The following is a 13,612-nucleotide window of genomic DNA, read 5'->3' as shown; positions in this document are numbered from 1 at the left end:
AAACAACATTAATAATTACTAAACGTCCACATTTTGTTACAATATATATATTTATTTATTTATCCCGCAATCACTCTATACATTGGCAAGATATGATGACTAGATAAATCTCTACAAGACTACATACATGTCAACTCTCACGCATTTTTGCGCGAGTGTCAGCATTTGTAACAAACATGACGCTCTCACGCAACGTTACTATAATCTCACACTTTTAATATTTTATAATTTGTTACCTATTAATAATAATACAGCATATCGAACATACCATCGGTTCAATACCAACAAGTTCAGTCACAGTGACAAGCACTTGCAGGTGCTACCATTGACCGACTTGTATGGTTTAACATTAAACATATTAATTAGTAAAACTTGCACGCGCTTATTTCCATTTTGGACTTGGAACAAACAACAACAAAAAACTGCCCTGGACCCGACCAAGAGCCTGCAGTCCCTGGACTCTGACTTCTAATTTTCTCACGCCTAAGAATTGCCACAGGTTGAAATTCTGTCTCTATATTTTTGGTCACTGACCAAAAATATAGGTCAGGTGACATTAGTTCATCAAAATTAACCTCAAATACAAGTGTGCATACTTGCATTCGAGGTTAATCTTGATGAACTAAGGTGACATAAGCCCAACTCGACGGGGATCAGACAACCCGTGGCCGAGTTGTCTCAGACAACTCTGGGCCGAGTTATTAGACTGATAGATGGGGCATGCTGTGACACATTATATGCGTGTTAAGTATGATAGTTGGCCATGTCGTAGTGTCGAAGTATTGTACTATAGTAATAATAATAATCTCGTTGCAGGAGACCGTCGATGCCATCGTGAACAAATGTCGCAGCGTAATGCTGTTGTCTGGGTCGGACATCATTAGAACAAAACGCACACGGATAAGTCGGCATTTTGTTCAAAAGTGATAAGTTATGAGATAATTCAGACGGTTATATACATTATTTGCTGAAAATGTCATCATGCTCACCAATTGGAATTACTTCTTAATAGTAGGTAAAATAACAACACAACGTCTGCAGGGTGATGTTATTTACTTGTTCATTAGCTACTCACTAGAAGTCAGGAGGCTATATCCGCGAGTGTTGTTACTACGATAAAGTACGATAAAGAACTTTCGCCTGTTTTTTCTGGGATCATCTCCAATGTTTAGGTTACCGACTGTAGAACAAAAACAAATTATTTCAACAGCGGAAACTATCTTCAAAGATAAATGGATCAGTAATTTAACAATCCGACATGACACTTCGTTTCGGCACATTTAGATTAAGGTGGGACTAATTAAATACTAACAAAAACACATTCTTTTATTTCGGTGAGAATACTTTAATTTAAAAAACAACACTTGTCCAACAATAGACAAGATTGTCCCTGTGCCGAGTTGTCTCATGACTGCGGGCCGAGTTGTCTCGCGGTGGGCCGGGTTGTCTCAGAACTCTGGGCTGAACGGTCGCGACGTGGCTGAGTTGTAGGCATTCAACTCGACTAGAGTGTTTCAGACTAGAGACCGCAATGGAAGACTGGTATCGCCACCCACTTCAGTTACACCATTGCCGTATGCGATTTTTGAAAAACACATGTTCCATCAACGGGGTATAAAACATTTATGTTTAATATTGCAAGAACACCAGTACTTGTAACAGGTATACAATACATTGATAAAACGTTATACCAAACATAGAACTCATGTTACTTGTCACTTTACATTTTATTCAGTGACAAAGTGAAAAAGTAACGATACTGCATTTAATTATTAAAAAGTAGTGTTGTTGTCATTATTGCAAGTATTTATTTTTGTGAGGTAATTATTTTTAATTTATTACTCATGCAGTACATACAAAATTTAGAGTTTTGATTTATTGTATAACTTTGATCGCCCGTTACCAACATCGTCCTGTGTGTGTGTTTACTACAATCCAAGATGGCAGATATTTGTTTACATTTTCAATGATTTGTTGTTATGAATACATTTGTTGTGGCCCTGACCTATCTGTTGTCAGAGAATCACATACAAATAACCCCTTATAACCACACCTTTATTAACAAATGTAGGACAAAATGTCAGTGGAAAGTATGTCAAGTCAAAATGTCAACTATTAAAGTGGTACCCAGGTCAAAATGTCAACTTTCACATTATACTTAATGTAGAGACTACATAGGAAGACTGGTAGTGCCACACACTGCCACCAGTCCATTGCAGTGTTTCTTTGGTTAAAAACATGTTCGTTGGGGATAGTTACAAGTTATACAACATTTATCTGTAGCACTGCAAAGATATCAGTAGATGTAACTGGTACAAAATACATTGAAATAACTTTGTACAAAACACATAAATCATTTTAATTTCTATTTTTTATTTTATTCAGTGGCAAAGTCAGAAATTAAGGAGACCACCATTAGTTACTGAAAAACAGTGGTGATGTCATTGTGACTAGTGTCTATTTTGTGATATAATTGTTGATAATCCATTGCTGATTGACTACAACACAAAATTTAAAAGGTTATAATTATTAAATAACTTCGATGGCATGTTACACATCTCCCTGTTGGTGCATTTTCTGTGGGTCCAAAATGGCGGAAATTTGTTTGTTTTAATTAAGTACTATATTTGAAATAACTTATCCACCTGATGAGGTTGACCATCCAAAAATGACCTATTTTAACAAAACCCGTTAGGTTAGCATACATATTATTTCAATATACGCTATTGTGAATACAGGCCTGGAAATAATTATTTGGACCGTGCCTGTCAAGCTGTCCTATATCAGTCAGTTTGTGCCTGTCACAAATTAAAATGTACCTGTCACCAAATTGCATGCCAGTGTGTAAATATCGAAAGCAATTATTACAAATTTTAGAATGTTATTTATCTTTTATTAATCCTGTAATATTAATAAATGCATGAAATTATAGTATGACTGATAAATTACTTATATGGTCATTGTTATTGTATTCAGATCAACAACTGCCAATATCACTTTGGTAAGAAACCTTCAAATCTTAAGCAGCCACTGTTGTCAGAATCAGATAAGAAACAATGTTGTCAGCATAACTTTGACTTGTATCTGATTTCGGTTTCTAGTTTCTAGTTTATGATATCGTTCATGTTCATGTTATATATCCGTAGGCAGGAAACCTTCAAATGTTGAACTGTCACTACTGTCAGATAAACAGAATACATTTTCATTATCACTAAAACTTTCACTTGTGTCACCAGACTCCGAATCAGATCCACTAATCTCCTTTCTTTCAGTTTCTAGTTTCTGGTATTTTACTTTTGGGGGTCTCTTTTTGTACATTTGCCTTTTCTTCTGATTTGGTCTCCTCCTTTTCACCTGGTTCCACAGATGAACTACAGGGCTTACATCAAATGATCCCAGTGGGGGACCTTCCTCAACAATTCGTAGGATATTTGTTAACCTGTCCTCACCTAAAGAACACCTGCTATGACTCTTTGTTCTTTTTAAGCGAGAAAACATTCTCTCAAGTTTTGCATTACAAACTGGTACAGAAAACAAAAGTTCAATGAAAGTCAGTATATTCTTCCACTTAGTGGACTTAGAGCAGTTAAACAAAATTTTCCAGGTTTTTTTGTAACAACTTTTATGTGGCTGTAAAAAGTCCAGTGTGTACCTGACCATGTCGTGCCATTCCTCTAGAATATTTTGAGGAGAGGCATCTGGAGAAAATCCTTGTTTCAGCAATACAGGCTGAAAGTTCTCTATCAGTTCAGTAACATTGACATCCGTAAAGTCTACACCTGCCACATCAACATTTGATTTCCAGTGTTCAGTGTTTAATATAGTGGCAACATTATTCAGCTGTATACTGCTGGCACCCTTTAGTCTGGAATCCATGGCACAGTGTACAGCATTTATAATGGTATTCTTTGCTGATTTTACATCTTCAGTGGCCTTCAGAAAACTTGTTTTAGTGAATTCTATCCCCTGATAAGTGTACACTGAATCAGTCTTTTGTAACTTTCCAAACAGAAATTTAACAGCAGGAAGATCCTCAAAAGACCTAGTTAACAATTGATCAAGAGATTCTTCAGAACACTTGATATTATGTAGAACTCCAACACTGTCAATAACATCTTCTTGAAATGCTTTGGACAATATAGCTGCTGGGTTCAGGACATCAATAAAGAATGCAACATACAAAAGCATGCGACTAGAATTCCACTCACACAGATAACCACATATCTTTTTATGATCTTTACATTTTTTGTCACCAGCTAAGTGCTGTAGATGTTGCATGTAAACACCATATTTATCCAGGACCATCCGCAGTGCTGACAACTTGAAAGAAATCCACCTTGTACCACAAGCACGTTTTGGTTTCAGAGAGCCCTCTTCAAATTCAAATGTATCTTTGACTAAATTGTGCAAAGTTTTCAGTTCCTGTAGTTTTTTGGGAGATTTATGGTAAAGGTAATACAACCTCAGCAGCATATTGTCCACCTTTTGAAATACGGTAGTATTTAAGGCATCTTTCAGGGCCAATTCTAATTTGTGAGCCACACACCATGTATATATTAGCCATGGTGCTTTTTGTTCCAGAAGTGCTTTTACTCCACTTTTATTACCACTGTTGACTGATGCACCATCAGCACCAAAACCAATAAGCTTTGAATAAAGTTCACTTGGCATGATACCCAGTGAGTGAAAACTCTCCTCAATTGCACCAAGTATTCCAGGTGCATCTCCCTTTTTGACATCTTTTAGGTAAAGAAATGAAAGCTTCACTTCAATTTCATCATTTTTAGAATAAGGATCAAAATACAGTACATATACAACTTCCTTTTCTGTAACAGACTTGTCTGTGCTCCCATCTGTTAAAACACTATAGAATTTGGCTTTTGAAAGATCATCATGCAGCTTTGATGCTATAAACTGTCCATGAATGTCCACAAATTCTGCACATTGTTTACGGTTAGTGTAAGCTTGATCACCTATATCTACACCATGGTAAGTTTCCAGTTTAATCAAATCTTCATACACAGAGAATGGGAGCTCTTTTTTGGCAATAAAATATGCTATTTCAAATTTTTTTATTTGTTGAAGTTCTTGTACTTTAGTCATACTACAAAAGCTGTCACCAAGCGTTTGTTGTTGGGGGTCTGGTTCAAATACATTGTGAAGATGTTCAACACATTCACCCCTAGCGTTCATGTCCTTGACGTAAAGTTTGTATGCATGTTTATGGTAGTTTGTTGAAGAATGGTCTCTAGCATTTGATAAGCGCATGTTTGTAGACCCTCTTATCCAAACGTCAGTGAAATCTCTACTACACCGTATCTCTTTCTCAAACTGTGTGCAGACGACACACCTCATTACGGTCACCTCACCTTTAGAATTTGTTTCGTGTTTTAACCAAACGGATGCATTAGTTTTTACCAAGTCGTCATTTATCCATTTTTGCAACGTTGTTGATCGTAGAGTTCTAACCTGCTTCTTTGTAATGCTGGTAATTTGTGGGGATGAATCTGATGTTTCGCTACCGACATTAGTATCACACGTACTACTACTTGTACTTGCTACACTTGTAGTTTTATCAAAAAAAGATGTTATCTTTTTCGACATTCTAAATTCTTTACCTTTACGGACACCACGTGATATCCGTTGTGCATGCACGGGCGATGACGTCACTATATTCTCGGTTTCACGTTTTATTGTTATTATTTTTAAATATATATTGACCCGTATAAAGTATAAGACGTGTTCTGTTGATTTGTTATTTTATGTTATTTACTGACATAATTAACTTCGCTCGGGGGGGGGGGGGGGGGGGGGGGGCAAAAAATTCGTGCTGTCGGCTATTCGGGTCACTCGGAACACATTTGCCGATTAACGATTTTCTGATCGGACCCGCGTTCCGTATAAGCAGCGTAAGTGCAGCAGACATATTTCGCGAGACGCGATTTCTGCCAATTCGTCAAGGAAATAAAAGTTATAAATTTTTTAGTAGTACGTTTGGGTGTTTTCTTCCTTGTATTTAAATATGTTTGCGTGCAGATCTATTCGTTGTGCATAGTTGAGCAGAAATGCGTAGCGTTCACAGTGGGTTTTTTGGTGTGCAACGCGGCCCCGCTCTATTAATAGACACCAGCTGTAGTAATCGGTTGAGGTGTCTCTTCCCCCAAAATAATATTAATAATGACCGATGTGTGACCGTTCCGTTTTAGAGGTACAATAACATTCCATTAAATAATTATAATCGGAATCAATTAATTGTCAGTTAATTTTAAAGGTAAACTTTAGTGCTAAAAGACGCTTATAATTATCACGCCGTTTGTGTCAACCATTGAACCAATGATTCGCCGAGGTGAGGTCATTAGGCGTGTCTATTAATAGACAAAAACAATTTGTGTGTTGTTTTTTCTCGTGGAAAACGTAAATGCCTTCTCGTTTGTATTTAGTTACCATAAAAACTAATGTAAGCTTCGTGCACGTGCACACTAGTCGGAAAATATTCAAAATATGCCTCTCTTTTTTTTCTCTCAAAATATAGAGAAATCGGCTAAGACAAAATAAAAATAGCAGTTTTTGTGCCGGACAAGATGACCGCTAATATTAAATACGCGACTGTCAAATCGTGACAAATCACAAATACGTACCGGACAATGACCGTGACCGGACACTTATTTCCAGGCTTGGAATAGACATTTTTATATTCAATGTTTAAACATCTGCAGTTGACCTCAACTGTACAAGTATATTAAAATGTTGGTAATATCATCAATCACTGTATTTTTGAACTGGACCATATACATAATATAATGTATATTATCAGGGGTGGATCCATTATTTTTTTAGGGAAGGTTGCAAGGTTTAAAAAGGGCAGCTATAGTAATTAGTATACTCATAGTGTAGATGCAATGTAGAGAAAGAGCACCCAACAAAGTCAAAATTACAGTAACTGGCATTACATAATAAACGTCTGCAAACAAATCTAGCTGACCAAGATATTACATAACCCCACTAATTTTATTATTTTTACATTGTATGTATTTATCGGTTAAACACTAAACAGTGGATTTTCCAGGCATTTTAAAATGGGGTGAGGGGTGCACCCCCTAAAACCCTTCCCTTGTTTCCGTGGTTGATTATTATATATGTATTATGCTATATAATGTCAAAAGACTTTGATTTAATTAATTAAGAAAACTTATAAAAAGGGATATACTGAAACAGAATTCATGTACCATATACTTGAAGCTAGTGAATGGTCCGTTTTGGGCATTAAAAAAAATGGGGGACTATTTTAATGACAATTTAATGGAAATATTTATAGGGTAGATGCTAATAAAGTTATAAAACCTCAAAATAAGGCTTAAAGTTAAAAACATTTACTGTGCCAAATTGTTTTGGTCTTCTGACAAATTGTGCTAAACGGAGTTATTTCCCCTTAATGGGGGTTGGGGCAATTAAAATTTGTTGTTGTTGTTGATAATAGTTCTTTAAAATGTATTCCATCAGTACAGCAATTTTTTTTTATCTTTCTTGTCATATTTAGAATGTGTCTGCAGTCCCTAGTCAGACTAGATTTTCAATAAACATAACTTTTTAAAGAAGGGGACAGTTAAGGCATTTGGCCTGGTATGCATATTCAACGATTTATAATGCACATTATTGCTTAATATCAACAAGTATAATCGTATAGTTAATTAATAAAACGGTTAAATGTGACGGCTATTATATATAACGGGTGTAGCCATTTTGTACCATCCCAGTGAATACGCCCTCTGGCGAGCTGGTGGTTACGTAATACCTAACGTGTCACGTCAGGAATTAGTCTTGGACCTGAAGAAACAAAACATACCTGATTTTTGCGGATGCATCGCAATGTTCTGTAATAATAGCCATCTCAGTAAGCCAGCAACAATTATATATTATTTTTCAATACAAAATAAACCACCATTGTCAAAGTGTTGAAATAATTGTATTATGTTTTGTACATAAATTAACCCACGTACTGAAATAATAATCGGAGTGTTTTCTTGGTTAATTGGTCTTTTCTTTCCGTGGCCTGTACCTGTGGTTCCTGATTGGCGTGTGTATATTTAGATGGTCCCCAGACACTGTGTCTAGACACACTAAAAAGACGTGCCTCTTTTATTAAGATCACAGGGTATTGTGTGATAACCGCACGGATATCCCTCAAATCGTAATGGACTTATCAGCCTTCCTGCTTTATTACTGTAAGTAATTCTGTAAAACCCTTGCAGCGGTTGCAAAATGAAGTACTAGAAGGCGTTGGAATTGTCAGAGTAGGGGTTGGGGGGGGGGGTATCGAGAGCTACAGACACTCAGTAATTGGGGGGGGGGGGGGGGGGGGGCTCCATGGGCCAGAGTCGGTTACCCCAGAAGTTTGCAGTGTAGTCCACTAGTAATGCATATAGTTGGTGAAATTGTTGGCCCAAGATTGGAACAAGTATGACTCACATTTCTATCCTTGAATGTGATTGGTCAGTCAGGAATAAGCGATACCCAACTGTTACAAGCGTTCCATGTACATCTAGGGTTCTAGATTTTTAGTTTAAATTCACTTGCCATGGGGCCAGTGGATTTGAAAATTTACTGGTCATGAACAATTCACTTGCCCAATTTTTACTGTTTATAAAACACAAAACCCCATTAAATTGAAATAAAACTTTTTAATATACATTTTGCATACTAAGATCATGTTAAATCAATTTGTCAATTTACACAACATACTCATTGGGCATATTTTATGGTATGTTTAGAAAAACATGCAAACAATTTTCATCAGTTTAGAATAAAATTACTTATTAATATTTAAAAATAATTGTTTCCACTAATACCACCTAAGTTATAAAAACTATCCATGTTACCTATTAGAACAATTAACATTAAAAAACAAATTAATATTTTATCACTTATAAATGTGTATATATTTATTTACTTTTAAATGGGAATTCCTCCCCTACCCTAAAAACAAAACAAAAACAAAAACAACCTCAAAAAGAAACAAGAACCTTTATTAGCATAAACTGTACATGTATTATAGGTTAAGACATACAATTCCACCCCACACACCAAATTAGTAATTTTTCAATGTAGATACTTTGTTAAATTTACCGGCCTCGGTGGTGTCGTGGCAGGCCATATGTCTACAGGCTGGTAGGTACTGGGTTCGGATCCCAGTCGAGGCATGGGGTTTTTAATCCAGATACCGAATCCAAACCCTGAGTGAGTGCTCCGCAAGGCTCACTGGGTAGGTGTAAACCACTTGCACCGACCGGTGATCCATAACTGGTTCAACAAAGGCCATGGTTTGTGCTATCCTGCCTGTGGGAAGCGCAAATAAAAGATCCATTGCTGCTAATCGGAAGAGTAGCCCATGTAGTGGCGACAGCGGGTTTCCTCTCAAAATCTGTGTGGTCTTTAACCATATGTCTGACGCCATATAACCGTAAATAAAATGTGTTGAGTGCATCGTTAAATAAAAACATTTCTTCTTCTTGTTAAATTTATCTATTCCATGATATCAGGCTTTCAAGTGAGCCCTTATTTTCCTAATTTTCCTTATTTTTTGACAGCAGCCCTAATATTCCTTATTAAAGCTTCAAAATCCTAAAAAGCCCTAATTTTTTGGTGAAAATCCAAAATTTTCAAATTTTCAAATTTTTTGATAAATGCAACATAAAATAAGTGTTGGAATTAATTAAATCTAGCCTTAGTATACTTTCAGATAATGAATATGTTGAATTAATGTATTTCTCAGAAGACATCTTGGTGGTTATCAGCATCATATTCAGCATGGATTTGCACCATATCAGATTACTTTAATCTGGTTGTATTGATATGCTGAATATCGCTGTTGATGACCATTGGCATGATCTTCTGGGTTGGTAATTAGCTTTTGTATTTATGTTCTCCCAGGAGGTGAGTACAGAATGTTTTTCTTTTATATTGATTATTGAATTTTAGTCCTTATTTTTGTCAAAAAAGTCCTAAAAATTCATAAAAATAGCCCTTATTTTTTAAGAATTTTGCCCTAAAAAAAGCCCTTATTTTTCACAAAATCTTGCTTGAAAGCCTGTGATATTGTGTATTTAATTATATTTCTTTTTATCTTACCATAAACAAAAATAGCATTAGCCTTGAAGGTATCATGAGTTGCCTACAAAACATGAATCTGTATTCCTGTAAAGGGCATGGAATCTGGACAAAAATACACTGAAAAAACTTTCTTATCTTTATTGCTCTAATTATCCACTGTTATGAACCGATACAGTTCCTGGTCTCTTATGAAATGTTCATTTCTCAACTAACTAGTGAATAAGTTTGTTATCCATTGTTTTGAACTATGCTTAACACAAAATAATAACATATAAATAGGATGAACCCTTATCCACCGACTGGGAAGTTAACATCAAATCAAATCACATTTGTTCAGTCTTTAGTAATTGAAATGAAGCAGTATGCTCCAAGCTTAATTGTCTGAGTCTGATTCACTGCCATATCCCTCTGTGAACATGACAGAAAGAATATACCGAGTCAAATTAAAAACTTCACAACCGTTTCATCTTGGCTAATTAGCAAATATGACAGAATAATGTTTTAAATAAGGTATTTTTTATTGTATGATGTCCAAAGAAGGAATAGAAATAAATGTTGAGTGAAAAATCTGTTCGATGCGCCCACAGCATTTGTCAAAACCACAAACAGTCAAAATGGTAATTCACAAGCAGGGTCGTCTGATGAAATCACAGATTCAGTAGCGCGCATGTCCTTCATGTGTACCCACATGTAAAGACTGCATTAGGGATACGGCACCATTGTTCCACTAATGAGGCACCAAGTTCCTGCAAAGTAAGTGCGCAGTGCGCAGGCGTCTTCCCAGAACATCCCAGACGTGTTCGATGGGATTCAGGTCGGGTGACCTTGAAGGCGTTCCTCAGTTAAACCCTTGTCAAGATGGCAGTGTGGGGTCTGGTGTTGTCATGCAGAAAAATCAGGCCTGGACCATGAGTAGGATCTCCACGAGTACTTGGGTACTCGGGCACAGACCGAGTCACGCAAGACTCGATTCCGTTCAAAGGACTCGAGTACCCATAAAGGTGGAATACAATTTTCAACTATAATACATTGGACAATGTAGGACAATAATTTCAGCAGTAGATAATCAACGATACAAGTTACACAATAATTTTATGACCATGCGCTAGTTTCTCTTTTTAAACTTGCCGTCCATCCATCACTGAACATATCAACCGGTTTCTAAATGCAATACAATTGCATAATTTGGCATCCATGTTCAGTGCTGGAATTAAGATGCATAATGCTATTTAAGTTTACTCCTTAATCTCATCATAATCTAGTGTAAGTGTCGGGTACTCGGGTCCGGGTCGAGTTTGACCCTCAAGTACTCGAGTCCAATATTTTGGACTCGTGGAGGCCCTAACCATGAGCTGCCATGAAAGGCACAAGTTCCTGGGCCAACACTTGGTCGCGGTATGCAGCAGCATTGAGGTTGCCACGGATGACAAGAAGTGGAGAACGTCCATTTCCACAGAAAGCACCTCAAACCATTACACTTCCGCCTTCAAATCTGTCAACTTCACTGACACAACACTGAGCACGACTTTCACAATGTCGTCTCCAAACCCTCTGCCTGCCATAGACAAATCGCAATGTGAATCTTGATTCATCGCAAAGCACGACTCTTATAGTCCATCACAAGTGGTGGTGTGTCCACAGTTAACGTTGACGTCGATGAAATTGGGCCAAAATGGGTCCAACATCTGGGCACCGTGCGTGGAGGTGAGCAGTTCGCAACCGATTTCGGATCGTTTGCGCGGACACCCGACGTCTGAAAAGTTCATTACTGGTTGCTGTCATGAAACGGTTGCCGAGGTGACGTAACACAATATGACGGCCATCTGCTTATGACATCACATATGGTCTACCCTGTCGGAGGCGATCAGCTGTGGTGCCCGTTTGTTGTACTCGTGTCCGCAGATCATAAATTGCACGTCTACTGCAACCCAACGCCCTTGCAACGTTAGCTACTGACGTTTACGCGTGCAACATACAGGCGGCACGTTCACGCTGCACATTTGCCAGGTGTAGCATCGAAACAGGTCGTAACAAATATTGTTTTAATATGTTTTTTCGTTGTGTCAGACTACTTAACAAGTAACGATGAAAACACGTGTGCTATTGTAGTCAGGTCACCAGTGGCACATGCAAAACCACTTTTGCCTTAATGGTGCTGTGAACGTGCTATGGATTGGGTCACGTGGGCTGTGATTGGCTTCAAATGGAGTGTAAACATTGCCATTACAATATTTATTCCTGAAAAATACCTGCTTTCAACACTCACTGACTTTATTCAAATTTTAGATTATGAAGTTTTTAATTTGACTCGGTATAGTATGGACATTTGTGCACATTGCGGCATCAGAATCTTCATCAGTAGCGACTGCAACTTTACATTCACATGCTACAGTACAGGGCTGCCTACAAAGAGCGCATGAACAGTCTTCATCACAAACATCTTAACCTTTTTACCTGGTACTGACGATACATCGAAAGTTCTGTCTTGTATCCTGGGTATTCGTGGGAAAGATACTTTCTCGACAATCTTTGGAGATACTAAGGCAGAGGTCATGGTATGAGTAGTCCTTTTGCCATCTACGGTCCGTTCGTTGTGATCCCAATTGTCAGCCACTCCTAATATAAGCTTACCACCTTGATTGACACCCATCTATCAGATTCATCCAGCTAGTGCACCACGACTGGTACATCAAAGGCCGTAGTATGTGCTATCCTGTCTATGGAATGGTGCATATAAAAGATCCCTTGCTGCTAATCCAAAAGAGTAGCCCATGAAGTGACGACAGCGGGTTTCCTCCCTCAATATATGTGTGGTCCTTAACCATATGTCCGACGCCATATAACCGTAAATAAAATGTGTTGAGTGTATCGTTAAATAAACCGTTTCCTTCCTAACAGATTCAAATATCCTATCGTTCGGTGTTTCACTTTGGTCGTTCTCATCCATGATATATATTCTGTCTATTGTTTCAGTAATCAGAATCTCCGTTTCTGTATCTAATATGTTTTAAATGTATCTTGTAATTGTGAGCTCTACTTCTATGTGAGTTACGGCCTGAGAAAGTGAGAAATTCAGTGATTCAGTTATCCAGCTACTGTAATGTTCATTGACTTACAAAATTGACCAATATCTGCATATAAAAATTAGCATATATTTGAACTTTTTCTGGCAAAAGCTTTAAGAAATTCTTATGTACAAATAGGAATACTTAAATGATGACCATGGAATTAGTATTTTCAAACTGATTGATAAACTACATGTGACCTGTTTTACATTGTCAATCGTATTACTTGTAAAATGTTTTGGGCAGTTTACTGTGTCCATATGCTAATTTTATCCGTCGCGTGCCAATCCATTTTAGAAGGCTTCTTAAAACAGAAACCAAATAAGCATCATTGCAAAGTCCTTTTAGGAAAATGTATCTACTTATGTAAATCGTAGACAGGCAGGTAGTATGTTGGACAGTTAATAGTAACACCTTACATTAAATATTATATAACTGTG

General features: G+C 37.2%; 1 protein-coding gene across 1 annotated transcript; it reads right to left on the bottom strand.

Annotated features, from left to right (window-relative positions):
• Positions 1-3,132: 3,132 nt before the first annotated feature.
• On the bottom strand, positions 3,133-5,355 carry LOC121388431 (zinc finger protein 862-like). The gene has a single exon (XM_041519746.1). The coding sequence runs from the start codon at positions 5,353-5,355 to the stop codon at positions 3,133-3,135; it is 2,223 nt and encodes a 740-aa protein (XP_041375680.1).
• Between the last annotated feature and the right edge of the window lie 8,257 nt (positions 5,356-13,612).

This window comes from Gigantopelta aegis, chromosome 14, assembly GCF_016097555.1.
Source record: "Gigantopelta aegis isolate Gae_Host chromosome 14, Gae_host_genome, whole genome shotgun sequence".
Lineage (NCBI taxonomy): Eukaryota > Metazoa > Mollusca > Gastropoda > Neomphalida > Peltospiridae > Gigantopelta > Gigantopelta aegis.
Note: the sequence above shows the minus strand (reverse complement) of the source record. Positions and strands in the feature narration are given on the sequence as shown.

Coding starts and splice junctions, on each gene's coding strand:
- LOC121388431 (XM_041519746.1), bottom strand. CDS start 5,355: ATGAGGTGTGTCGTCTGCACACAGTTTGAGAAAGAGATACGGTGTAGT.